The sequence below is a fragment of the Sapajus apella genome, unplaced genomic scaffold, assembly GCF_009761245.1.
Source record: "Sapajus apella isolate SASKATOON/1434 unplaced genomic scaffold, GSC_monkey_1.0 scaffold129, whole genome shotgun sequence".
NCBI classification, from domain to species: Eukaryota; Metazoa; Chordata; class Mammalia; order Primates; family Cebidae; genus Sapajus; species Sapajus apella.
In genome coordinates this window covers 305,981-330,625 of record NW_022437069.1, presented here as the reverse complement: position 1 = coordinate 330,625, position 24,645 = coordinate 305,981, and the positions used below count along the sequence as shown (strand labels likewise).

Sequence of the window (24,645 nt, the reverse complement as noted above, 5' to 3'; positions counted from 1 at the left end):
TTTTGAGACGGAGTTTCGCTCTTGTTACCCAGGCTGGAGTGCAATGGTGCGATCTCGGCTCACCGCAACCTCCGCCTCCTGGGTTCAGGCAATTCTCCTGCCTCAGCCTCCTGAGTAGCTGGGATTACAGGCACACGCCACCATGCCCAGCTGATTTTTTGTATTTTTAGTAGAGACGGGGTTTCACCATGTTGACCGGGATGGTCTCGATCTCTTGACCTCGTGATCCACCCGCCTCGGCCTCCCAAAGTGCTGGGATTACAGGCTTGAGCCACCGCGCCCGGCCTGATTTGCACTATTTTTAAAAACATCCTCTATTACAAATTATTGTATGTTATATTTCACAGACATAACTTGTACATGAATGAGCTAATAGAGCAGATTGAAACTCTTACCTTCAGCAAAGCCTGCTTGCAAAATTGGTCCCTGGTTGTGCCTGGGAACTTGGCTTTTGAAACCTTGTCTACACTAATCAGGTTGTTTTGCCCTCTGTAGCTACTAATACCTGTTTCCTTCTTGGAGTCTGAAATTTTGGTGGGAGGAAGGTACCTAAGTGAAGAGCTCCCAATAAGAACCCTAGATTCTGAGTCTCTAACAGCTACTTTTGGGCAGAAACATTGCACACACATAGCTGCATTTTCACCGAGAGAGCATGTACTTTCTCAGGAGTTAGAGAGCATTGGAAGCCTACACATGAATTCCTACAGATGCTACCTGATATTTTTTTTTCCCCTTGCTGATCTGGCTGTGTATCCTTAAAGTGTTGATATAATAAATGTTAGCCGTGAGTACAGCTGTACGCTGGGTCCCATGAGTTCTAGCAAAGTATTGAACTTAGCTATTAAATTCCTCCAGAAAAAAAAAAGCTGGACTTTTGATTAGAACGCATGAAGTTATAGATCAATTTGGAGAGAAGTAGCATCTCAATACCGTCCTCCAATGTGAATATGGTTCATATGATTGTTTCCTCCCTCCTTGACTTCTCTTAATGACTTACAATTTTCTTTTCTCTTTTTGAGACAGGATCTTGCTGTGTCACCCAGGCTAGAATGAGTGGTGCAGTAACAGCTTACAATCAACCTCCTGGGCTCAGGTGATCCTCCCACCTCAGCCTCCTAAGTAACTGGGACTATAGGCACGTGCCACCATGACCAACTAATTTTTGTATTTTTGTAGAGACAGGGTTTTGCTGTGTTGCCCAGGCTGCTCTGAAACTCCTCAGTTCAAGTGATCCTCCTACCTTGGGCTCCCAAAGTGCTCAGATTATTGGCATGAGCCACTGTCCCTGGCCCAATTTTCTGAATAGATGTCATGGACATAGTTTGTTAGATATAATTTTGGGTATTCAATTTTTTTTTTTTTTTTTGAGACAGGGTCTCACTCTGTTGCCCAGACTAGAGAGCAGTGGCATGATCTCAGCTCACCACAACCTCTGCCTCCCAGGCTTAAATGATTCTCCTTCCTCAGCCTCCCAAGTAGCTGGGATTATAGACATGTGCTACTACTGCCCTGCTAATTTTTGTATTTTTAGTAGAGACGGGGTTTCACTGTGTTGGCCAGATCGGTCTTAAACTCCTGACCTCAAGTGATCCACCTGCCTTGGCCTCCCAAAGTGCTGGGATTACAGACATGAGCCACTGTGCCTGGCTGGGTATTTAAATATTTTACATATTCGTAAATAAGTTTTCTGACATTTTATTTTTTGTTTGTTGGTGATATAGAAAAAGTTTATTTTTATATATTGACCTTGTCTCCAGCAATCTACCTAAACTCACTGTATTAGTTTTCTATAGCTGCTGTAATAAATTACCATTAATTTAGTGGCTTAAAACAACATAGAGGCTGAGAACAGTGGCTCATGCCTGTAATTCCAGCACTTCAGGAGACCAAGAGAGGAGGATCACTGGAGCCCAGAATTTCAAGACCAGCCTGGGCAACACAGTGAGCCCCGTCTCTGTTTAAAAATAACAACACGAGGTGGCTTACACCTGTGATCCCAGCACTTTGGGAGGCTGAGGCGGGTGGATCACCTGAGGTCAGAAGTTTGAGACCAGCCTGCCAACGTGGCAAAACCCTGTCTACTAAATATACAAAAATTAGCCAGGCATGGTGGCACGCACCTGTAATCCCAGCTACTCAAGAGGCTGAGGAAGGAGAATCACTTGAGCCCAGGAGACAGAGGTTGCAGTGAGTCGAGATCACGCCATTGCACTCCAGCCTGGGCAACATGAGTGAAACTCTCTCACAAAAAAAATAAATAAATAAAAACAAATAAAACAACAACATAGATTTATTATCTTACAGTTTTGTAGTTCAGACGTCTGAATGGGTTTCTTTAGGCTAAAGTCAAGGTGTTGGCAGGCTGAGTTCCTTTCTGGAGGCTCTAGGGCAGAATCCATTTCCTTCCCCTATTCAGCTTTTTATTTTTTGTGAGACAGAGTCTCACTCTGTCACCCAGGATGGAGTACAGTGGCTCAATCTCGGCTCACTGCAACCTCCACCTCCCGGGTTCAAGTGATTCTCCTGCCTCAGACTCCCAAGTAGCCCAGAAACTTTTCAGCTTTTAGAGACTATTCATATTCCTTGACTCTTGGCTTTCCTCCTCTATTATCAAAGCTAGCAACTTTGAGTCCTCCTCAAGTTGCCGTCTCTCTGATCTGTCATCTTATTTCCACTTCCACTTGAAAAGACACTTGTGATTACATTGGGTCCATCTGCTTAGTCCAGGATAATCTTCCTATTTTAAGGCCAGTTTATTAGCAGTCTTAATTCCATATGACGGTAATTCACCTTTATCATGTAACCAAGCATATTCACATCCAAGGATCAGGATATACACATCTTTGGATGGGTGTGGGAGATGGTGATAGTGGTGGTGGTCACATTATTCTGCCTACTGCAGTCACTTAAGAATTTTTTTTTTTTTTTTTTTTTTGTATTTTTAGTAGAGACGGGGTTTCACTATGTTGGCCAGGCTGATCTCAAACTCCTGACCTCAGGTGATCTGCCCACCTCAGTCTCCCAAAATGCTGGGATTACAGGCATGAGGTATCACACCTGGCTAATTAATACTTCTTAGTAGTGGTATTTTTTCTCTCCTTCTCCCTCCCTCCCTCCCTTTCTCTCTCTCTCTCTCTCTCTGTCTCTCTCTCTCTCTCTCTCTCTCTCTCTCACACACACACACACACACATAGAGTAAAGCTAGTATTTTATCTAATAGGAAAATACTAGACGCATTTTTACTAAGATTGAGAAAAAGGTAAAGATACTCACCAACTCCACTTCTATTTAACATTGTTCTAGGGACTTAGCCAGTGCAGTTAGATAAATCAATTATCGGCACAAGATTTGGAAAATAAAAAATAATACTGTCCCTACTTGCAGATGATTTGGTAGTGTATCTGGAATGCTGCAGAAAATCAATAATGAAATTAACTCAAACAAAAAAGGAATTTTATAAGAATATACAAAAATCAGTAGTCTTCATTTACACAAATAACAAGTTTGAATATATAATGGAGGGTAAAATCCCATTTACAGCAACAAGAAAAAGAAAAAAGTATTTAGGAATTTAAAAACATGTAAAACCTAAGTGAAGGAATCTTTAAAACACTTCTAAATTACACAACAGTACCCTTAAACAAATGAAAAGAAATTGTTTGTTGGTGGCGAGGTGGCTCATGCCTGTCATCCTAGCACTTTCAGAGGCCGAGGTCGGTGGATCACAAGGTCAAGAAATCAAGACCATCCTGGCCAACATGGTGAGACCCCGTCTCTACAAAATACAAAAATTAGCCAGGCATGGTGGTACGCATCTGTAATTCCAGCTACTTGGGAGGCCGAGGCAGGAGAATTGCTTAAACCCAGGAGGCCAAGGTTGCAGTGAGCCGAGATCAAGCTATTGCACTCCAGCCTGGCAACAGAGCAAGACTCCATTTCAAAAAAAAGAAAAAAAGAAATAATTTGTTCTAGGATAGGACAACAACATCATAGAAGGGCCAGTTATACCTAAGTTAATATATAAATTTAATGCAGTATCAATATCAACAGGGTTTTTTTTTTTCTGGAACTGGACAAGTTGATTCTAAAGTTCATATAGAAAAATAAACATACAAGAATAGCTAGGAAAACACTGAGAAGGGCTACAAAGAGAAAGTAGACTTCCAGATATTGTAACATACAAAATTTCTATTGTGAAAATATTGTGGTGTAGACCAACAGTATAGAATAGAAAGTCAAGAAATTGTCTCCTAAACACATAAAGAAATTTAGCATATGATAAGGGTGATTCTGAATTTATTAGGGCAGAGATGGACTTTTTAATAAATAGTGCTTGGACAACTCGTTAGCCATATGTGTGTGTGTGTGTGTGTGTGTATATATATATATATATATTTTTTTTTTTTTTTTGAGACAGAGCTTCCCTCTTGCTGCCCAGACTGGAGTGCAATCGCGCAATCTCGGCTCACCGCAACCTCTGCCTCCTGGGTTCAAGTGATTCTCCTGCCTCAGCCTCCTGAGTAGCTGGGATTACAGGTGCACTACCATGCTCAGCTAATTTTGTATTTTTAGTATGGATGGGGTTTCTTCATGTTGGTCAGGCTGGCCTCGAACTCCCAACCTCATTTGATCCGCCCACCTTGGCCTCCCAAAGTGCTGGGATTACAGATGGGAGCCACTGCACCCAGCCTAATTTTTTTTTTAAAGTGCCTACTAGAAGAATGCATAGGTGAATTTTCTGTAACCTGGATGTAAGGAAAGGCAATAAAAGAGGGGGGGAAATGGGCTACTTTAAAAAACAAACTCTTGATTACAAAAATGAAAAACACCATAAGCAAATTTAAAAGATAGGTAAGAAACTAGGAAAAAAATTTGCAAAATACATTTTAAAGACCTACTGTCCCCAGTCGAAATTGAGAGAAAAAAAATACTAACATTTGATTTTTAAAAAGACAGAATATATGAGCAGATACAATTTTTTAAAAAGATTTAAAAACCATCCTTAAATATATGAAGAAAACATTCAATGTTACCTAAAATAGGAAGTGTAAATTTAAAGCTGCACTGAAATACTATTTCTCACCTATCAGCTCTGCACTAATTAGAAATCTTCACAAGACGCACCATTGGTGAGGCTGTGAGGAATGCAAACTTATAAAACCCCCTTTGAGGGAGAATTTGGCAATCCAGCAAACTACACATGCATATCCCCTTTGACCCAGCCATCCCGCTTATAGGAATATTCCCTAAAGATACATTTTCTTTTTCTTTTTTTTTTATTTTGAGACAGGGTCTTGTCTTGCTCTGTTGCCCAGGCTGAAGTGCAGTAGTGTGATCTTGGTTCGCTGCAGCCTCAAACTCCCAGGCTCAATTGATCCACCTTGGCCTCTGGAGTAACTGGGACCACAAGTGCATGCCACCACTCCTGACTAACTTAAAAAAATTTATTTATAGAGATGGAGTCTTATCATGTTGCCCAAGCTGGTCTTGAACTCCTGGACTCAAGCAGTCCTGCCTTGGCCTCCCAAATTACTGTGATGACAGGTGTGAGGCGCCATGCCCGGCCTTACGTTTTCAACAGTAGGGAAATATGAATGCACAAAGTTATTTGTTGCAGCATTATTTGTAACTGTAAAATATCAGAGAATACCTTAAATGTCCATACAGGAAATTTGTTGATAAATATCTACACAATGGACTGTACAGCTATAAAGAAGAATGAGGAAAATCTTTACAAATGGGTATAGAGTGATTTCTAACATATAAATGGAAAGAGTATATACAGTGTGCTATGTTTTATGTAAGAAAGAAGGGAAAACATGAGACCCTAATGTCTCCTCATTTTTGCAAAAAGAAAAACAGGAGGCCGGGCGCGGTGGCTCAAGCCTGTAATCCCAGCACTGTGGGAGGCCGAGGCGGGTGGATCACGAGGTCAAGAGATCGAGACCATCCTGGTCAACATGGTGAAACCCTGTCTCTACTAAAAATACAAAAAATCAGCTGGGCATGGTGGCGCGTGCCTGTAATCCCAGCGACTCAGGAGGCTGGGGCAGGAGAATTGCCTGAACCCAGGAGGCGGAGGTTGTGGTGAGCCGAGATCGCGCCATTGCACTCCAGCCTGGGTAACAAGAGCGAAACTCCGTCTCAAAAAAAAAAAAAAAAAAGAAAAAAAAAGAAAAACAGGAAAGATAAATCAGAAATTATCTAAACTGATAACTCACAGGAGGTGGATGGCAAAGGATGGAGTGGGAAGAACGCTTCACTGTGGGGAAAAACAGACTTTTATGTAGTTTTAACTGTTAGAACTATGTAAATGTTTTCTATATTCAAAAATCAAATCCACAAGAACAGTACAAACACAAACTAATAAATTTATTTCAAACGATTAATGTAATCATTCGAATACATTGATCGTAAATGTAATCAAACCACAAAGGTGAGGTGGGCCTGACCAATCAAGTCATATGTACCCTAATCTACAGAAAGAAATGCAATGGAATTTTGTATTCTTAGTAGGTTTGCTTTTTTAGTGACAGGAGTGTAACAACTTGAAATTACTTCCTGTAGTTTCAGATTGAATAAATGAGTAAATATATGATGGTTTTTTTTCTGTGAGTTTTATGATAAATGGATAGATCAATGGATATATAGATGTAGATGTAAAAATAGATAGATGTGTTTATATCTCCTAGATCTGTCTACTAAAAGGGCCCAGGAGCAATGATACGCAAGTACTAATGATTGTGTCTAGTGCTCAGGTCTTAGATTTTAAGTTTTTTTTTTTTTTTTTTTTTTTTTTTTTTTTTTCATTAAAAGACATCAAGGCTGTTTGGGGAAATGGTGATTCTGTGGCTGAAGCAGGGAAAGTACACGAAGACCGTGAACATTGTGCCAGGTAATAAGAAAGTGCCTGATGGGAACTTTAAAGGACACTGGAACCAATGGGTTAAAGAAGAAAACAAGAGACATTAAGTATGTTTTGAGACAAATGAAAACGAAAAATACAATATGCCAGAACTCATGGAATACAGTGAAAATAGTACTCGCGAGGAAATTTACAGCTACAAATGCTTACATTAGAAAAGAAAGATCTCAAATCAACAACCTACCTTTACATTTAAAGGAACTGAAAAAAGAACAAACCAAACCCAAAGCTAGCAGAAGAAAGGAAATAGTAGATTAGGGCAGAGATAAACAAAATAGAGAATAGAAAAACAGCAGAGAAATTGACAAAACAGAATTGATTCTTTGAAAAGATCAAACAATTGGTAAAACTTTAGCCAGATGAACTAAGAAAAAATAATACAAATTACTAAAATCAGATGTAAACAAGGGAACATTATGACTGATTTACAGAAGTAAAAAGATGTACAAGAGATTACTATGAGCAATTGTATGCCGACAAATTTGATAACATAAATGAAATGGATAAATTCCTCAAAACACATAACCACCAAGACTGAATCATGAAGAAACAGAAAATCTGAACAGACCTGTAACTAGTGTGGAGATTGAATTAGTAATCAGGAATCACCCAACAAAGAAAAGCTCAGGGTCGGATGGCCTCACTGGTTATTTCTAACCAATATTTAAAGGAGAATGAACCCCAGTTTTCCTCAAACTCTTCCAATTAATGATATATTTGATAAAGGATTAATAGCCAGAATATATAAAGAACTCCTCAGCACTTTGGGAGGCTGAGGAGAGAGAATTTTTTTGAGCCTGGGAATTGGAGACCAGCCTGGGCAACGTGGTGAAACCTGTCTCTATAAAAAATTTAAAAATTGGCCAGGTGTGGTGGTACACTGCTGTGGTCCCAGCTACTCAGGAGGCTGAGGTGGGAGGATCACTTGAGCTCGGGAGGTCAAGGCTGCCGTGAGCTGTTGCACTCCAGTCTGGGTGACAGAGTGAGACCCTGTCTTAAAACAAAACAAAACACTCCTACAGCTCAACAAATAACCCATTTAGCAAATGGGGAAAGGACTTGAATAGATACTTCACCAGAGAAGATACACAAATGGCCAAAAAGCACATGAAAAGATGCCCATTATCGCTAATGATTAGAGAAAGACAAATCAAAACCAGGGGATAAGACCTCACACCTGTTAGAATGTCTATTATAAAACAAAACAAAACAACCAGAAAATAACAAATTTGTTGCTGAGGATGTGGAGAAATTAGGATGTGGAACAATGGGAAGCCTTGTGCATTATTTATAGTATGGTGGTACCTTAAAAATTAAATTACCATATTGTTCAGCAATCCTCAAAAAGATATTTGTATACCCAGGTCCATAATAGCATTAGTCACAATAGGCAAAAGGTGGCAGCAACCCTAATGTCCTTGAATGGATAAGCAAAATGTGGTACATATCTGCAGTTTAATATTATTCAGCCTTAGAAAGGAAGGAGCCTGGTATGGTGACTTGCACCTGTAATCCCAGCTACTCCTGGAGGCAGAGGTGAGAGGATCATTTGAGCTCAGGAATTTGAGGCTGCATTGATCTATGATCTTGCCACTGCACACAAAAGGAAGGAAATTCTGACACATGTCACAACATAGGTAAAGCTTGAGGACATTGTGCTGAGTGAAATTAGCCAGTCCCAAAAAGGCAAATACTGTGTGAATACCCCTTATAATGTGAATACAGAGTGATTCCCATACTTTGAGTCTGCTGATGGCTATTTTTTTTTTATAATCTGGAAATATCTTTATTTTTTGTTGCTTCTTAAATAATAGCTTTATTGGTTTTAAATTTTTATTTATTTCTTTTTTTGACACTCTGTCATCCAGGCTAGAGTGTAATGGTGAAATCATAGCTCACCACAGCCTCGACCTCCCGGTTGAACAGTCCTCCCACCTCAGCTTCCCAAGTAGCTGGGACAATAGGCATCCACCATTCCTGGCTAATCTTTTGTATTTTTTGTAGAGACAGGGTTTCACCATGTTGCCCAGGCTGGTCTCCAATACCTGGGCTCAAGCAATCCCCCCAGCTCAGCCTACCAAAGGGCTGGGATTACAGGCATGAGCTACTGTGCCCAGCCTGAGTGACAGCTCTATTGAAATACATTGCACATATAATATTCACCCATGAAACTGTACAATCCACTGGCTTTGAATATATTCACAGAGTTGTGCAACCATCACCACAATCAACGTTAGAACATTTTCATCAGCCCACAGAGAAACTTGCATACCCCTTGCCATCATTCCCAAATTCTCTCATCTTTCCCAACCCTAGGCAATCACTGACTACTCTCTATCCATGGATATGCCTATTCTTAAACATTTCATATAAATGGAATCATACACTAGTTCATCTTTTGTGACTGGATTCTTCCACTTAACATAATGGTTTCAGGGCTCATCACTATTGTAGCATTTGTCAGTACCATATTCTTTTGTATGGCCAAATAATATTTTGTTGAATGGATGTACACATTTATCCATTCATCAGTTGATGGACATTTGAGTGGTTTCCAAATTTGGCTATTGTGACTAATTCTCCTATGAACGTTTGTGTACAGCTATTTGTTTTGAATACCCATTTTTCACTCCTTTGCATATATAGCTAGGAGTGACATTGCAGGGTTACATGCTGATGTGGTTTGCCTGTGTCCCCACTCAGATCTCATCTTGAATTGTGGCTCTCATAATCCCCATGTGTCATGGGAGGGACCCAGTGGGAGGTAATTGAATCATGGGGGTGGGTTTTTCCCATGTTGTTCTTGTGAGAGTAAGTCTTATGAGATTTGATGGTTTTATAAACGGCTGTTCCCCTGCACACACTTTCTTGCTTGCCGCCATGTAAGATGTGCCTTTGCTCCTCCTCTGCCTTCTGCCATGATTATGAGGCCTCCCCAGCCATGTGGAACTGTGAGTCCATTAAACCTCTTTTTCTTTATAAATTACCCACTCTCAGGTATATCTTCATCGCAATATGAAAATGGACTAATACATGTGGAGACTCTGTTTCTCTTTTTGAGGTACTGCCTGACTGTTTTCCAAAGTGGCTATGCCATTTTAGAATCCCACCAGCAGTTTATGAAGGTTCTGATTTCCCCACATCATTGCCAACACTTATCTGTTGCTTGTATTATAGCTGCTTTTTAAAAATAACAGCTTTAGGCTGGGTGCAGTGGCTCACACCTGTAATCCCAGCACTTTGGGAGGCCAAGGCGGGTGGATCACCTAAGGTTGGGTGTTCGAGACCAGCCTGACCAACATGGAGAACCCCGTCTCTACTAAAAATACAAAAATTAGCCAGGTGTGGTGGCACATGCCTGTAATCCCAGCTACTTAGGGGGCTGAGTCAGGAGAATCACTTGAATCCTGGAGGCAGAGGTTGCAGTGAGCTGAGATCATGCCATTGCACTCCAGCCTGGGCAACAAGAGTGGAACTCCATCTCAGAAATAAATAAATAAATAAATAATGACAGCTTTATTGAGATACAATTCATATACCATGAAATTCACCTTTAAAAATTTAGTGTACAATTCAGGGCCCTTGATATGTGAAGGATATTTTTTTCTGAGAAAAGAATTGTGGGTTATTTTCTATCGGCACATTGAAGATATCATTCCACTGTCTTCTGATTTTCATTTTTGTTAAAGAGAAATCAATTTTTTGTCCATATGGTACACGGTGATATATTTTAGTGTGGATTTCTTTTTACCTCTGCTTGGAATTTGTTGACATTCTCAAATCTGAAGGTTATTGTCTTTAATTAGTCCTGGAAAAGTCCCAGCTGTTATCTTTTCAAATATTAATTCTTCTCTATTTTCCTTTCTGGAACTCTGGCTAGATTTATGGTAGACTTTCTTACTGTGTCTTCCATGTCTCTTAACTTCTCATTCTTCCATCTGTTTTCTTTATCTCTGTGTGTATGTATCTATTAAGTCAGAAACTATGAAGGGTCTGAGATTTTACCCTATGTGTAAGCTATATTTATCTTTAACCACTTTTCTGAAGTTCTAATTATCTGTTGTTGTGACTGATTTTCTTTGGATTGTGTTGGTGTATAATCAAGTTGTCTACATGTAATGATCATCTCATCTCTTCTAGTATTTTCTTTTTCTAATATTTTTGCATTGGCAAGAGCATCCAATATAGGAGTGAAAATGAGAGAACAATATTGTTTTTGCTGTTGTTTTTAATGGATTCAACCAAGTGTAAAATATAGGGTATTTGTTTTCTGGATTTTAAATACTTGTAATTTTGTGTTTTAATGTGTTTGTTAGAAACGGCTTGAGTTTTATTAGATGCCTTTTCGAAAATGCATTGATAATACATACTGTATGATTCTATATATATGAATCAAGAAATTCAGGACACAGTGAATGAAGAGAACATATGACATAAAATTCTGTCAAAAATCTCTCTTTGTCTAGAAATTGTGTTTGATGTTTAATTTTATCAGAGAACAGAAAGTTGCTTGCCGCAGTTAAGGTGAAGTTGAGGTTCATAAGGTTAGGATTGTTCTTAGGCTCACCGCCTTTGCCCCAGGGAAGGTAACTCCTCCCCTGTGAACAGTCACTGAGTGAGGCTTACAGAGCGAGACTCTGTTTTTCAGAAACCACCCCCTAAAATCTCCACTTTTAGCGAAGACTGAAAACAGAAACATCTACATGTTTCTTGGCACCGAATGTCTTAGAGTAGTCTTTTTGGCAGTCTATCCCTTGATAGACTGAAATAGCCATCTTCTGACAACAAAATGAATAAAAGTAAGGTCTGACCTAGTCTTAATTTTGATAGACCCAATCAGTAACTTTAGTGTCATTTATTTCAAAGAAAAGGCACTCTTTTTTTTTTTTTTTTTTTGACTATGTTTTTCTCCATCTCATGTCTCTTTGGTTTTTGTTTTTTTTTTTTTTTTTTTGATTTATTATGTTTTTTTTTTTTTTTTTTTTTTTTTTTTTTTTTTAATTTTGAGACAGGGTCTCCCTCTGTCACCCACACTGGAGTGCAGTGGGGTGATCATGGCTCACTGCAACCTTGACCTCCCGGGCTCAAGCGATCCTTCTTACCTCCGCCTCCCGTATAGCTGGGACTGCAGGCACTTGCCATCACACCCAGCTAATTTTTGTATTTTTGTGGAGACAGGTCTTAACTTGCTGCCCAGGCTGCTCTCCAACTCCTGGGCTCAAGTGATCCTCCTGCTTTGGCTTCACAGGTGTAAGCCACCGTGCCCGGCCTATGTGAACAATTCTTTTTTTTTTTTTTTTTTGAGACGGAGTTTCGCTCTTGTTACCCAGGCTGGAGTGCAATGGCGCGATCTCGGCTCACCGCAACCTCCGCCTCCTGGGTTCAGGCAATTCTCCTGCCTCAGCCTCCTGAGCAGCTAGGACTACAGGCACGCGCCACCATGCCCAGCTAATTTTTTGTATTTTTAGTAGACACGGGGTTTCACCATGTTGACCAGGATGGTCTTGATCTCTTGACCTCGTGATCCACCCGTCTCGGCCTCCCAAAGTGCTGGGATTACAGGCTTGAACGACCGCGCCCGGCTATGAACAATTCTTAATAGCCAGTTTTAAAGGCAATAATTGAAGCTTACATTTCCTGTGACTTTTTTTTTTTTTTTTTAACACAGGGTCTCACTGTCACCCAGGCTGGAGCAGTGGCACAGTCATTGCTTACTGCAGCCTCGAACTTCTGGGCTCAAGGGATCCTCCCTCATTAGCCACCGTGCCTGGCTAAAGACGGAATCTCCCTATGTTGCCCAGGCTAGTCTCAACCTCCTGGGCTCAGGCCATCCTCCCACCTCAGCCTCCTAAAGTGCTGGGATTACAGGCATGAGCCACCACTCGTGGGCTGCTTATTTATATTGTTTAGTAATGGCATAATAACTTCTTTCATATATGTAGGAGAAAATTTTAATCATTTTCCAGATTAAACTTGTGGTAATTCTAATTCATAGGTTTATTTTTTTAGTTTCTGTGTGCTCACTGCACCCAGAAATTTTTTTTTTTTTAATATTGTAAAACTTCACTAGCCTCGGTTTGTTTTCAGTTAATTTTTGTCCTTTATCACTGATCTTTGTTATTGTGGATGAACAATATGTTTTTTTAAGAGATGGGGTCTCACACTGTTGCCCAGGCTCTAGTGCAGCGGCTGTTTACAGGTGTGATCGTAGTGCACGATAGCCCTGAACTCCTGGGATCAGGCAGTCCTCCTGGCTCAGCCTCTTGAGTAGCTGAAACTACAGGAATGTTGGTGAACAATTGTCTTTTTCTGTCAAACAATTTTATTGATATTTTAATGGAATATGTACAGAAGAGACACCCTTATGGTTCCTAGTACTCATCAACTTCTTAAAAGTATTCCCACTGAGGATTTTGAGTAAGAAAATTATGTACTCATTACCATGCTTCAGAATATGATTCTGGCTGGAGGGTACTACCTTGTGGGGAATAACCAAAGAGCAGTGCATTTTAAAAGCGGGTTGACCACATGCTAGCTGTGAATCCATAATGTAATCACTATAGTTATAAAATAGTTAATCAAACAGTCGTACTCTTGGGATGGCTAAATAAACATATAAAACCAGGCTGTGGAATAACGTAGGCAATCTCTGTTGTTAGAATCCGTGGCTGGTTTTGATCTAAAAATAAATAAGTCATGGCAGGAATGTGGAAAGGGATAAGTAATGATGGCATGGGCCACTTTGTTCTGCTTAGGGTCATAAGACTAAAGATCTGTGTACCTCTGCCTCCTTGTCAGGAGTCTACTTTGTTGATGTTGAAATTCTGAGAGGGCAGTAGTCTGACTTCACTCTTTATCAGTTCACATTTACCGATGTGGGAAAGACTTTCACATTGTAAAGCACCTTAGAGAGAGGATACCCCAATAAAAGATCAATACTTCTAAACTGGATTCAAAATGGGGAGGCACCCTAGGAAATGCAGATTATGCTCTTTAAATATTCTCCTTTAAAAAGAATCGGGTAGGCTGGGCACGGTGGCTCAGGCCTGCAATGCCAGCACTTTGGGAGGTCAAGGCAGGAGGATCCCGTGAGCACAGGAGTCTGAGACTAGCCTGGACAACATGGTGAAAGCCCATCTCTACCAAAAATACAAAAAATTAGCAGGGCATTGTGGTGTGCGCCTGTGGCCCAGCTCTGTGGGAAGCTGAGGTGGGAGAGAGACTTGAGATGGGGAGGTGGAGGTTGAAGTGAGCCACCACTGCACTCCAGCCTAGGCCGCAAAGTGACTCCCTGTCTTAAAAGGAAAACAAGAATTAGGGGTGCTTGAGGAAATGGCTGACTCCAAATCCGGTGAAACAAAAATGCACAAAGTAAGTCTGGAACATCTTTTCATGCCATATAGGAAGGAAGCGCGCTCAATGATGAATAAGATTAAGTCTTAAGGACTAAAGAGCACACCTGGAAAGGCTCCCGCTGACCAAACATGAATCGATTTGAGAATCAGTAACTAACTGTATTAGGCTGAAACACACCTAATATGCTTAATCCATGAGTTCATAATGACATTGAAAAAAAATTCACTATTTGAAGGTGGTAAAAGAATGAATATCATTATTTATTTGTTATATATACTGTACTTAATATATATAATATATTTAAGGGATTCAAGTGTAGACTTCTTTTTGTTGGTGGTGGTGGTGGTGTTTTTGAAACAGGGTCTTGCTCAGTTGCCCAGACTGGAGTACAGTGGCACAATCTGAGCTCACTGCAACCTCTGCCTCCCAGACTCAAGCAATCCTCCCACCTCAGCCTCCTGAGTAGCAGCAGCCACAGGCCCGCACAACCACGCCAGGCTAATTTTTTTGTAGTTTTTGTAGAGACATGGTTTTGCCATGTTGCCCAGCCTGGTCTCACACTCCTGGGCTCAAGCAATCCGCCTGCCTCAGCCCCTCAAAGTGCTGGGACTACAGGCATGAGCCACTGCGCCCAGCCAAGTGCATATATTGTATAGTAGTGAAGTATGGGCTTTTAGTGTACTGCATCATTATTTTGAAGCTTGTGATAAAAGTCTTCCAGCTGTCTAGGCGTGGCTGACACCTATAATCCCAACACTGGGAGGCTGAGGTGGGAGAATGACTTGAGCTCACGAGTTTGAGACCAGCCTAGGCAATACGGTGAGACCCTGTCTTTACCAAAATTTAAAAAATTAGCTGGGTATGGTAGTGCACACCTGTGGTCCCAGATACTCAGGAAGCTTGAGCCCAAGAGGTGAAGGCTGCAGTGAGCTGTGATTGAGCCAGTGGACTCCAGCCTGGGCAACAGATCAAGACCCTGTCTCAGAAAGAAAACAAACAAACAAAAAGTATTCCTGCTAATGAATGACAGAAGTAATAACAGAATCTAAATGTCACCGTTTGGGGAGATGAGCTTCCAAAATGGTGGAGTAAAGACCTCAGGGTATATGTATAGCTGAAACAATATTGAATGAGTTGATAATTGTTTTTTTTTGCCTTGTTACCCAGGCTGGAGTGCAATGGCATGATCTCGGCTCACCGAAACCTCCGCCTCCCGGGTTCAGGCAATTCTCCTGCCTCAGCCTCCTGAGTCGCTGGGATTACAGGCATGTACCTCCATGCCCAGCTAATTTTTTGTATTTTTAGTAGAGACGGGGTTTCACCATGTTGACCAGGATGGTCTCGATCTCTTGACCTCGTGATCCACCCGCCTCGGCCTCCCAAAGTTCTGGGATTACAGGCTTGAGCCACCGCGCCCGGCCTGAGTTGATAATTGTTGAATCTGGGTGATAGGTATGTGGAGATTCATTCCTTCCATCTACTTTTTTTTGGTGGTAACAAGATATAATTCACATGCCAGTGTGAATTATTCAATGTTTATTAAATCATTAGCTGTATTACCTAAACCATTTTAAAGAGGAAGAAGCAGCAGAAATAATTCTTTCTGAAGAAGGTGGGACAGAAGCTGTATTATGATCATGCTTATAAACATAAAGATTTATCAATTGAGTGTAACTTAGTTTCTTCTAAATTTTTCTGCTTTTCGCTGTTATCTAAAGTCAAGATGGTTGATAGATATAATGAGTGGAACACAACTTACGTGAAACTTCATATCTACAAATATCATCTAGTGTCGTTGTTAACCCTTCCTGCTGAGATACGTGCTATAAAATAAAAGTAGATGCCTGGTAAAGATAGGGGAAAGGCCTTATGGGTTATAACTATCAGCTAAAGTGAGGATTTTTTACTCTGCATGGAGTACAGCTAGGATCTTCCTTTAGCCCCAGTAATTTGGAGGTGGCAGAAGCTGTATGTAATCCTGGGCTATAGCTCAGCATTACCGCAGCTTGTTACATAGGAATGTAATGTGCTTGGTAAACATATTCTTTTAGGCTGAAACAAGATGATTATGAAGCATAGTATCTTGCTGGTAAACCTTTGCCCTCGTTGGTGCTGTTGTTTCTCCTTTCCCCCAGTTTTGCCCTCATGCAGAATTCAGTTATTTATTTGTTCTTTGGGCTTTCATTGTGCTTTGATCATTTCTTCCCAGCTCGCTCCCTTCCAGCTTCAATTTATCCTTCTAGGCCAGGTCCCGTTTTTCTAAAAGCCCTTTCCTGATAATCCCTTCCCTAATGTCTTTTGTACTTATTTTAGCATTGTGGAGGAAGAGAGGGGAAACCTGGTTATTTTGTTATTCAGGTGAGCCTTCAGTTAGTTGAAGATTATATATTTCAAATGTCACTAGTTGTAAATGTCAAAACACTCTATAGACAGAAAAAAAAAGTCTTATTACTCTGGACACAGTTGGAGCCATGCCTGTTTGAATCAAGTCCTTCCTCCCCTCAGTAAACATTGTGATTAATGCAAAGTACCTAACTCCACTGATTTTTTTTCCCCTCACTTTTTAGGATTATGGCTGCTGTTCCTCAAAATAATCTACAAGAGCAGCTGGAACGTCACTCAGCCAGAACACTTAATAATAAATTAAGTCTTTCCAAACCAAAATTTTCGTAAGTGTTTTGATTGGTTTGCTGTCATATAGGCACTAACTTACCATATTGTACACATGAGCTATCTTCTCTTTAAAGTCTCTCATTTTACAAATGAGGAAATGAAACTGAGAGATTCGTTGATTTTCCCACTTTGCCAGTTAATGGTAGAGTATGTTTTAGCAGCACCAGGTAATAGATTGTGTCTCACCTTTGCCTGGTTCCTGATACATAATATTTGCTCAATAAAGATTTGTTGAGCAAATGAATACTTAATCTTGTAAATTTGGGCAAATAAGTGTTTCTTAAGTATTTTAATATAATTTTATATCCTTTGCAAGAACAGTTTATAAGTGAACTACAGCTCCCCAGTTCTGCTTCTTCTCTATGCTGTACTCCAGACTCCTTCTAATGATATTGAATAATAATTTGTTATATGCGATGCCCTTACCAGGCTGTAGACTCTGTTCTGGATGCCTGACTTTGAAGTCACCACTGACTTTCTGATCATTAAATCCAGCAGACAGCCATGATTCCCGCCTCTTTTACTTGTCCTGCAGATTTTAACAGAACTAGCAGTTTTTAACTATTTTTCCCCTTGAAATTCTTATCAGAGTAACAAAAAGTAGCCACGTTTTAGTCCCTTCCCTTTCTCTTTATCTGTTTTCTGTTTGTTTTGTTTTTCTTTTCTTTTTTTTTTTTTTTGAGACGGAGTTTCACTCACGTTACCCAGGCTGGAGTGCAATGGCGCGATCTCGGCTCACCGCAACCTCCGCCTCCTGGGTTCAGGCAATTCTCCTGCCTCAGCCTCCTGAGTAGCTGGGATTACAGGCACGCACCACCATGCCCAGCTAATTTTTTGTATTTTTAGTAGAGACGGGGTTTCACCATGTTGACCAGGATGGTCTCGATCTCTTGACCTCGTGATCCACCCGCCTCAGCCTCCCAAAGTGCTGGGATTACAGGCTTGAGCCACCGCGCCCGGCCTGTTTTGTTTTTCTTGAGATGGAGTCTCACTCTGTTGCCCAGGCTGGTGTGCAATGGCACAATCTCAGCTCACTGCAACCTCCACCTCCTGGGTTCAAGCGATTCTCCTGCCTCAGCCTCCTGAGTGGCTTAGGACTTCAGGCATATGCCACTATGCCCAGCTAATTTTTTGTATTTTTAGTAGAGACAGCGTTTCACCATGTTGGCCAGGGTGGTCTCAAACTGCTGACCTCAAGCAGTTAACCTGCCTTGCCCTGTCAAAGTGCTGGGATTACAGGCGTGAGCCACGGTGCCCGGCCTCTTCCCTTTTTCATTTATGCTGCCCCCCTGCTCTGGAGATGCTGTTAACTGAGGATTACTAGCCTGAGAAATAAAGTAGTGGGAATGGCCGCTCAAAACCAAACAGCCCCTGAATGGGAAGGACCAGAGAACAAATACAATTTAAGCTGCCTGATAAATTTAAAATCAGAGGTGGATTCTTTGCTCAGTTGGGATACAATTAATGTAACTTCTGTAAATTAGTTTAAAAAATTGCAGTTTTGTAGCGTTGGGGGTTTTGTTAAAATGCATCCATCTAATCAAGTTTTTCCATTATTTTTCAGCGGTTTCACTTTTAAAAAGAAAACATCAGATAACAATGTATCTGTAACTAATGTGTCTGTAGCAGAAACACCTGTATTAAGAAATAAAGATGTTAATGTCACTGAAGGCTTTTCCTTCAGTGAACCTCGGCCCCACACCACAGATCAGCAAAGGGGCAAGGACTTCTTTAAAAATGTTCCAGCAGGACAGCAAACCCAGAGAGTTGGATCAAAACCATTATTGCCAGATTTCTTGCAGATTCCGAAGGAAGTTTTATGCACTACCCAAAACACACCGACCCTAAAGAAATCCCGGGATACTGCTTTCAAGAAATTAGAATTTAGTTCTTCACCAGATTCTTTAAGTACCATCAATGATTGGGATGATATGGATGACTTTGATACTTCTGGGACTTCAAAAGCATTTGTTACACCACCCCAAAGTCACTTTGTCAGAGTAAGCACTGCTCAGAAATCAAAAAAGGCTAAGAGAAACTTTTTTAAAGCCCAGCTTTGTACAACAAACACAGTAAAGGCTGATTTGCCTGCATCCTCCTCCGAAAGCAAGCAAATAGATTTGACTAAGGAGCAGAAGGATGACTCAGAATGGTTCAGCAGCGATGTGATTTGCATCGATGATGGCCCCATTGCCGAAGTGCATATAAATGAAGATGCTCGGGAAAGTGACTCTTTGAAAACTCATTTGGAAGATGAAAGAGGTAAAAATTGTTTTATCTTCATTTCAGTATGTTCACTGTGGTTTTTTTATTCAAAGCTAGCCATTGGGAATAGTCTTGAATATATACAGCTTTTGTCCTTAAGGTTGTTAGGGTCTTTATTGGTGCTTTTTGAATAATCCCTTGGCCACGTTTTTGAGGCAGGACATACTGATGAATTGGAGGGTTTTCGTCTGCTAATAGAATTTCCAGGATCACTGTGTGATTTTATACATGAAGAAAATATGGCAGCTTCCCCTTGTCGACAGCTTTACATTCTGAGGTTTCAGTTACCCGCAGCCAGCCAAGGTCCAAAAATACTGCATCACTTCTCTTGCACTTTGCCCTGCGATACCACAACAGTCAGTCTGCTGAGACCACTGCCAAGTGATTCACGGCAACCCAGGTGGACAGAGCAGGGCAGTGCAAGATTTTATTACACTACTCAAAACAGCTCGAAACTGAAAACTTAGGAATTAGTTTATTTCTGGGATTTTCCATTTACATCGCAGTGCCTACATCATTCACCTTGCTTCATCTCATCATGTAGGCATTTTTTATCATCTTATATCTTTACAAGAGGAAGGATTAGTACTGTACAGTAAGATATTTTGAGCCAGAGAGACCACAGTCACGTAACTTTCATTGCAAAATATTTTTATAATTGTGCTATTACATTAATTGTTGTTCATCTTTTACTGTGTTTAATTCATAAATAAAACTCTATCGTAGGTATGTATGTATAAGAAAATACATAGTACATATAGGGTACCTACTATCCAAGATTTCAGGCATCCTCTGGGGGTCTTGTCACGTATTTCCCGAGGATAAAGGGGGTGCTGCTGTAAGATCCATAGAGGTTAAAATGCTGGTTAGTGGTATATGAGAAAATGAAATGAAGCCTTTCTACTGTAATTCCTTTATGGCGTGTTGCCACCTAATATTGATAGATAATGTGCTCTAATTGTTCTATTAAAGTATTATAAATTACATTCAAAGTTTTCCTGGCTAGATCTTATAATTATTAAATGTCCAAAATATAGTAACTGAGATTAACCACATGTGGAAGTAACCCACCTTATGAACCAGTTGCAAACTTGAGAGTAGAATGTTTAAACACCTGAATCCCATTAAGGTTACTATTAGCAGGAGAGAGCACTGAAAAGTGATTGATGATAAGCAGACCTGTAGTGTCATCAGTAATGCTTCTGTTTCTGAAGAGAACATTTGTTAAAAGGTAGAGAATTACAATTTGGGTTGTGTTTTCCCACATAGTCCAATAGAGAGACTTAAATAGGAAACTTTGTGGTAAAGATGGTTTGTACAAGCAGCCGTGTTTGTGCTATAACCAGACTTACCTGTTACACTTTACCCTTATTTCAGTATGAGTGAAAAGCTAAAAACTAAAAACGTCGATACCAAATACGTGTTTCCTAATTTAACCAGAGACAGACATGAAAATCCCTACGCAAATCTTTGGCCTCAGTTGAGCATTCACTGGACGTCATCCAGTTGACTCAATAATAATCATTTATGAATAAATAAGCCAGCACTAGCTTGTGAAGGGAGATGATTCGTACAAAGTGGTGTGATTGTACAACTCCTTTCTGACCTGCCAGAAGCTCTCACTCTTAAGCGCTCATGCCCTGTTCTGTCACATTTGTTGTTAACAAATCTATGTTTGTCAACTGTTTTACTGTAGATAATAATGAAAAGAAGAAGAATGTGGAAGAAGCTGAATTACATTCTACTGAGAAAGTTCCATGTATTGAATTTGATGATGATGATTATGATATAGATTTTGTTCCACCTTCTCCAGAAGAAATTCTTTCTGCTTCTTCTTCCTCTTCAAAATGCTTTAGGTAAACTAGCTAAATAATTAGTAAGCATTATTATTTGTTTCTGGAATACTCTAAATAGTTTCATTTAGCTATATATTTCTATACAAATGTACTTTGTGCTTCTGTATAATTATTTTACATTCAAGTGAAAGCCTCAAAAAAAAAAAAAATCCTATTTGTACATTTAATTGGTAGATTTCTAAAGATGAAGTCTCATTATGATTAATTACATGGAACCTCCAAACAATTTTATGTAGTTGATTTTTTTTTTTTTTTTCCAGACAGTCTCGAGTGAAGTGGTATAATCTTGGCTCACTGCAACCTCCACCTCCTGGGTTCAAGTGATTCTTGTGCCTCAGCCTCCCAAGTAGCTGGGCCTACAGGTGCACACCACCATGCCCGGCTAATTTTTTGTATTTTCAATAGAGACAGGGTTTTGCCATGTTTCCCATGCTGGTCTTGCACTCCTGAGCTCAGGCAGTCCACCCACCTTGGCTTCCCAAAGTGCTAGGATTACAGGCATGAGCCACCATGCCTGGCCTTATGTAGTTGATTTTGACGTAAGGAATATATTTCTAAAAATATATTTCCAAACCTGACCTGAAATGACACAAAGCTAACCATTATATGGGGAGTGAATTAGGACATTAGTATTTTTTTAAAATACTAATAGAATTGGCCATTATATTTGTTATTCACTCAATTTTAGCAAATTGGTGACATGATTATTGTTAATTGGTAGTATTATGAGAAAAATAGATACTCCACACGACTCATCAGTAGCTTAAATTACTAAACATCGATGATACCTTCATCCTTATCCTAGTCTCACTCTCAGATCAGTTGAGTGGTAGAGTATAATATATGTTAAACTGAGCGAAAGTTTATATAGAGTCTAGATTCTGAACCAGCGTTCTCATTGGCCAGGTGAAACAGCTGAGGCCCGGGGAGGAGCAAGGAATTGCCCAGGAAGATACAATGAATGAAGGATGGACTCAGATCCAATGTAGTACTTTCTCTGGTGTCATACTGATTCCTTGTTGACTACCTGTCTTTTCTCTTATTAAAAATGTGTATTGCACAAATAATATTACAACCATTTTAACAAGGATTCTAAATAAGAAGGAAGGACCACTGCTGGGTGCCGTGGTGTGGTAGCGGCCTGTAGTCCCAGCTACTCAGGAGGCTGAGGCAGGAGGTTCTCTTAAGCCCAGGAGTTCGAGGCTATAGCATGCTGTGATTATACCCACGAGTAACCATTGCACTCCAGCCTGGGCAATACAGCGAGACTCCCATCTCTTAAAAAAAAAAAATTGAGGCCGGGCGCGGTGGCTCAAGCCTGTAATCCCAGCACTTTGGGAGGCCGAGGCGGGTGGATCACGAGGTCAAGAGATCGAGACCATCCTGGTCAACATGGTGAAACCCCGTCTCTACTAAAAATACAAAAAATTAGCTGGGCATGGTGGCGTGTGCCTGTAATCCCAGCTACTCAGGGGGCTGGGGCAGGAGAATTGCCTGAACCCAGGAGGCGGAGGTTGTGGTGAGCCGAGATCGCGCCATTGCACTCCAGCCTGGGTAACAAGAGCAAAACTCCGTCCCAAAAAAAAAAGAAAAAAAAAAAAAAAAATTGAGAGAGAGAAGGAATACTAGTAGTTCCACAATTCTCTTTATCCATGTTCAGTTTTGATCCTTTTCTTTCTTTTTTTTTTTTTTTTTTTACTCGTTTATATATTTTTATTTGGAAATGTTTGTATCAGTACAAGGAAACAATTTTGGAGACACTAAATGTCATCAGTTATCATTAGTTTATTATAAAAGAGAGATATGGAAATTATTTACATGATGAAAGATTTCAGAACTTCAGTGGAATGGGCAGCTTCACATTGATGCCATTTCAATAGTGACTTATTTCAGTCTACGTACTTTCCAAGAATGTCACCATCTCTAAATAGGAAATAATCCTTGTCATCTAGAACTACTTTGGTGCCTCCATATTCTGGGAGAAGAACTTTATCTCCAACTTTCACGCTAACTGGTTGGATCTCTCCACCCTTTCCTTTAGAACTCGATCCAACAGCGACTACTGTTGCTTGCAATACTTTTCCTTGAGATTTTTCTGGAAGCATAATGCCTCCTCTGGTTACAGTTTCAGCAGCACTCCTTTCAACCAATACTCGGTCAAAGAGTGGGAGAAACTTTCTAAACGCCTGTCCTGCCATGACTCCCTCAGCCTCAGACTGGTACTCCCAGTTTTGATCCTTTTCTACATGTGTGTTTGATTTCTGCATTGTTGTAATAAACATGTAACTATAATTTTATATTCTGCTTTATTTCCTTTAACATGATTTCTAAAACATTTTCCGACTGCTACATATTTTATTCATTTTAATGGCTACAAAATTTATCAAATTGTCATACCGTAAATGAATTTACCTAGATTTTTAGCGATTAAAAATGCGTATTTTGCAGGATATTTCCAAGGTAGACTCTTTTTGTAAATTTCCCATTGTAACTTACTATTCATATGTGTATATATTATAAAACTAAAATAGAATTTTCACAAAGAATATTGTTTTTTTTTTTTTTTTTTTGAGACGGAGTTTCACTCATGTTACCCAGGCTGGAGTGCAATGGCGCGATCTCGGCTCACCGCAACCTCCGCCTCCTGGGTTCAGGCAATTCTCCTGCCTCAGCCTCCTGAGTAGCTGGGATTACAGGCACGCGCCACCATGCCCAGCTAATTTTTTGTATTTTTAGTGGAGACGGGGTTTCACCATGTTGACCAGGATGGTCTCGATCTCTTGACCTCGTGATCCACCCGCCTCGGCCTCCCGAAGTGCTGGGATTACAGGCTTGAGCCACCGCGCCCGGCCATACAAAGAATATTTTATGTGCAGTGCACAGCTTAGATTCTATTCTACATTTTATTCCAGTTTTAAAAAGTACTGGTTGTAACCTCTGAATTTTGGAAGTCAAGTGGTCAGACAATATATGATAGAGAAGAGAGGCATGTTTTTGAATCTCCACTTTTCCAAAACCTCTTTAGCTCGCCCTCAAGATTCTCTATCTTCTGGCCACAATTTACCTTTTTTGGCTTTATCTCCACTTATGTCCTTGCAATAACCCTATGATCTTAATGAGTCAAACCAGCAACGTAGAAAGCATTACCATTTTCTTTAACTATAATGTTATTTTTTAAAAAACAATATTTAAAAAGTTACACTGTTTCTGGTTTAGTTAGAAAGTTGCATTCCAAAGTTCTGCTTTAGGAAAATGCGGTTGATTCCCAGATATCAAGCAGATAGAATTGCACTTTTAAAAATATTTCTTTGATAGTCTGGCATTTTCCTCATACTTGTCATTCAAAGCTTGCTTAAATCTTATTTCCTTGACAAAGCCTTCTCAAGTTCCAAAACATGTTACCTTTCTTTGGATTTCCATAGTATTCTCTCTTTAACCCTCATCGAGTACTAATTTATTTTGTTACTTTTTAAGTATTTTTTCTATCTAATCAGACTGACCAGGTTTGTGTGGTAATATGTTTTTGTTTAATCTGTGTACGGTAATTATATATACAGACACACACACGCA

General features: G+C 40.1%; 1 protein-coding gene and 1 pseudogene across 8 annotated transcripts in view; one reads left to right on the top strand and one right to left on the bottom strand.

Annotated features, from left to right (window-relative positions):
* The window catches only part of BLM (BLM RecQ like helicase), a 96,590-nt gene that overhangs the window by 10,680 nt on the left and 61,265 nt on the right, over nucleotides 1–24,645 (top strand). For 4 of the 7 annotated variants that reach the window (XM_032262436.1, XM_032262435.1, XM_032262429.1 and 1 more), the window contains 4 exons: nucleotides 6,817–6,895; nucleotides 16,849–16,950; nucleotides 18,519–19,216; nucleotides 20,913–21,075. In XM_032262436.1, the coding sequence (XP_032118327.1) occupies nucleotides 16,853–16,950; nucleotides 18,519–19,216; nucleotides 20,913–21,075 (959 nt within the window). In that variant the 5' untranslated portion in view covers nucleotides 6,817–6,895; nucleotides 16,849–16,852. Of the gene's footprint in view, nucleotides 1–1,074; nucleotides 1,094–6,816; nucleotides 6,896–16,848; nucleotides 16,951–18,518; nucleotides 19,217–20,912; nucleotides 21,076–24,645 lie in introns of those variants that run through there. The other 3 variants (XM_032262433.1, XM_032262434.1, XM_032262430.1) reach the window with 3 other exon arrangements.
* On the bottom strand, nucleotides 22,778–23,357 carry LOC116539468 (annotated as a pseudogene). The gene has a single exon (XR_004264060.1). The product of XR_004264060.1 is annotated as a 10 kDa heat shock protein, mitochondrial pseudogene (transcript).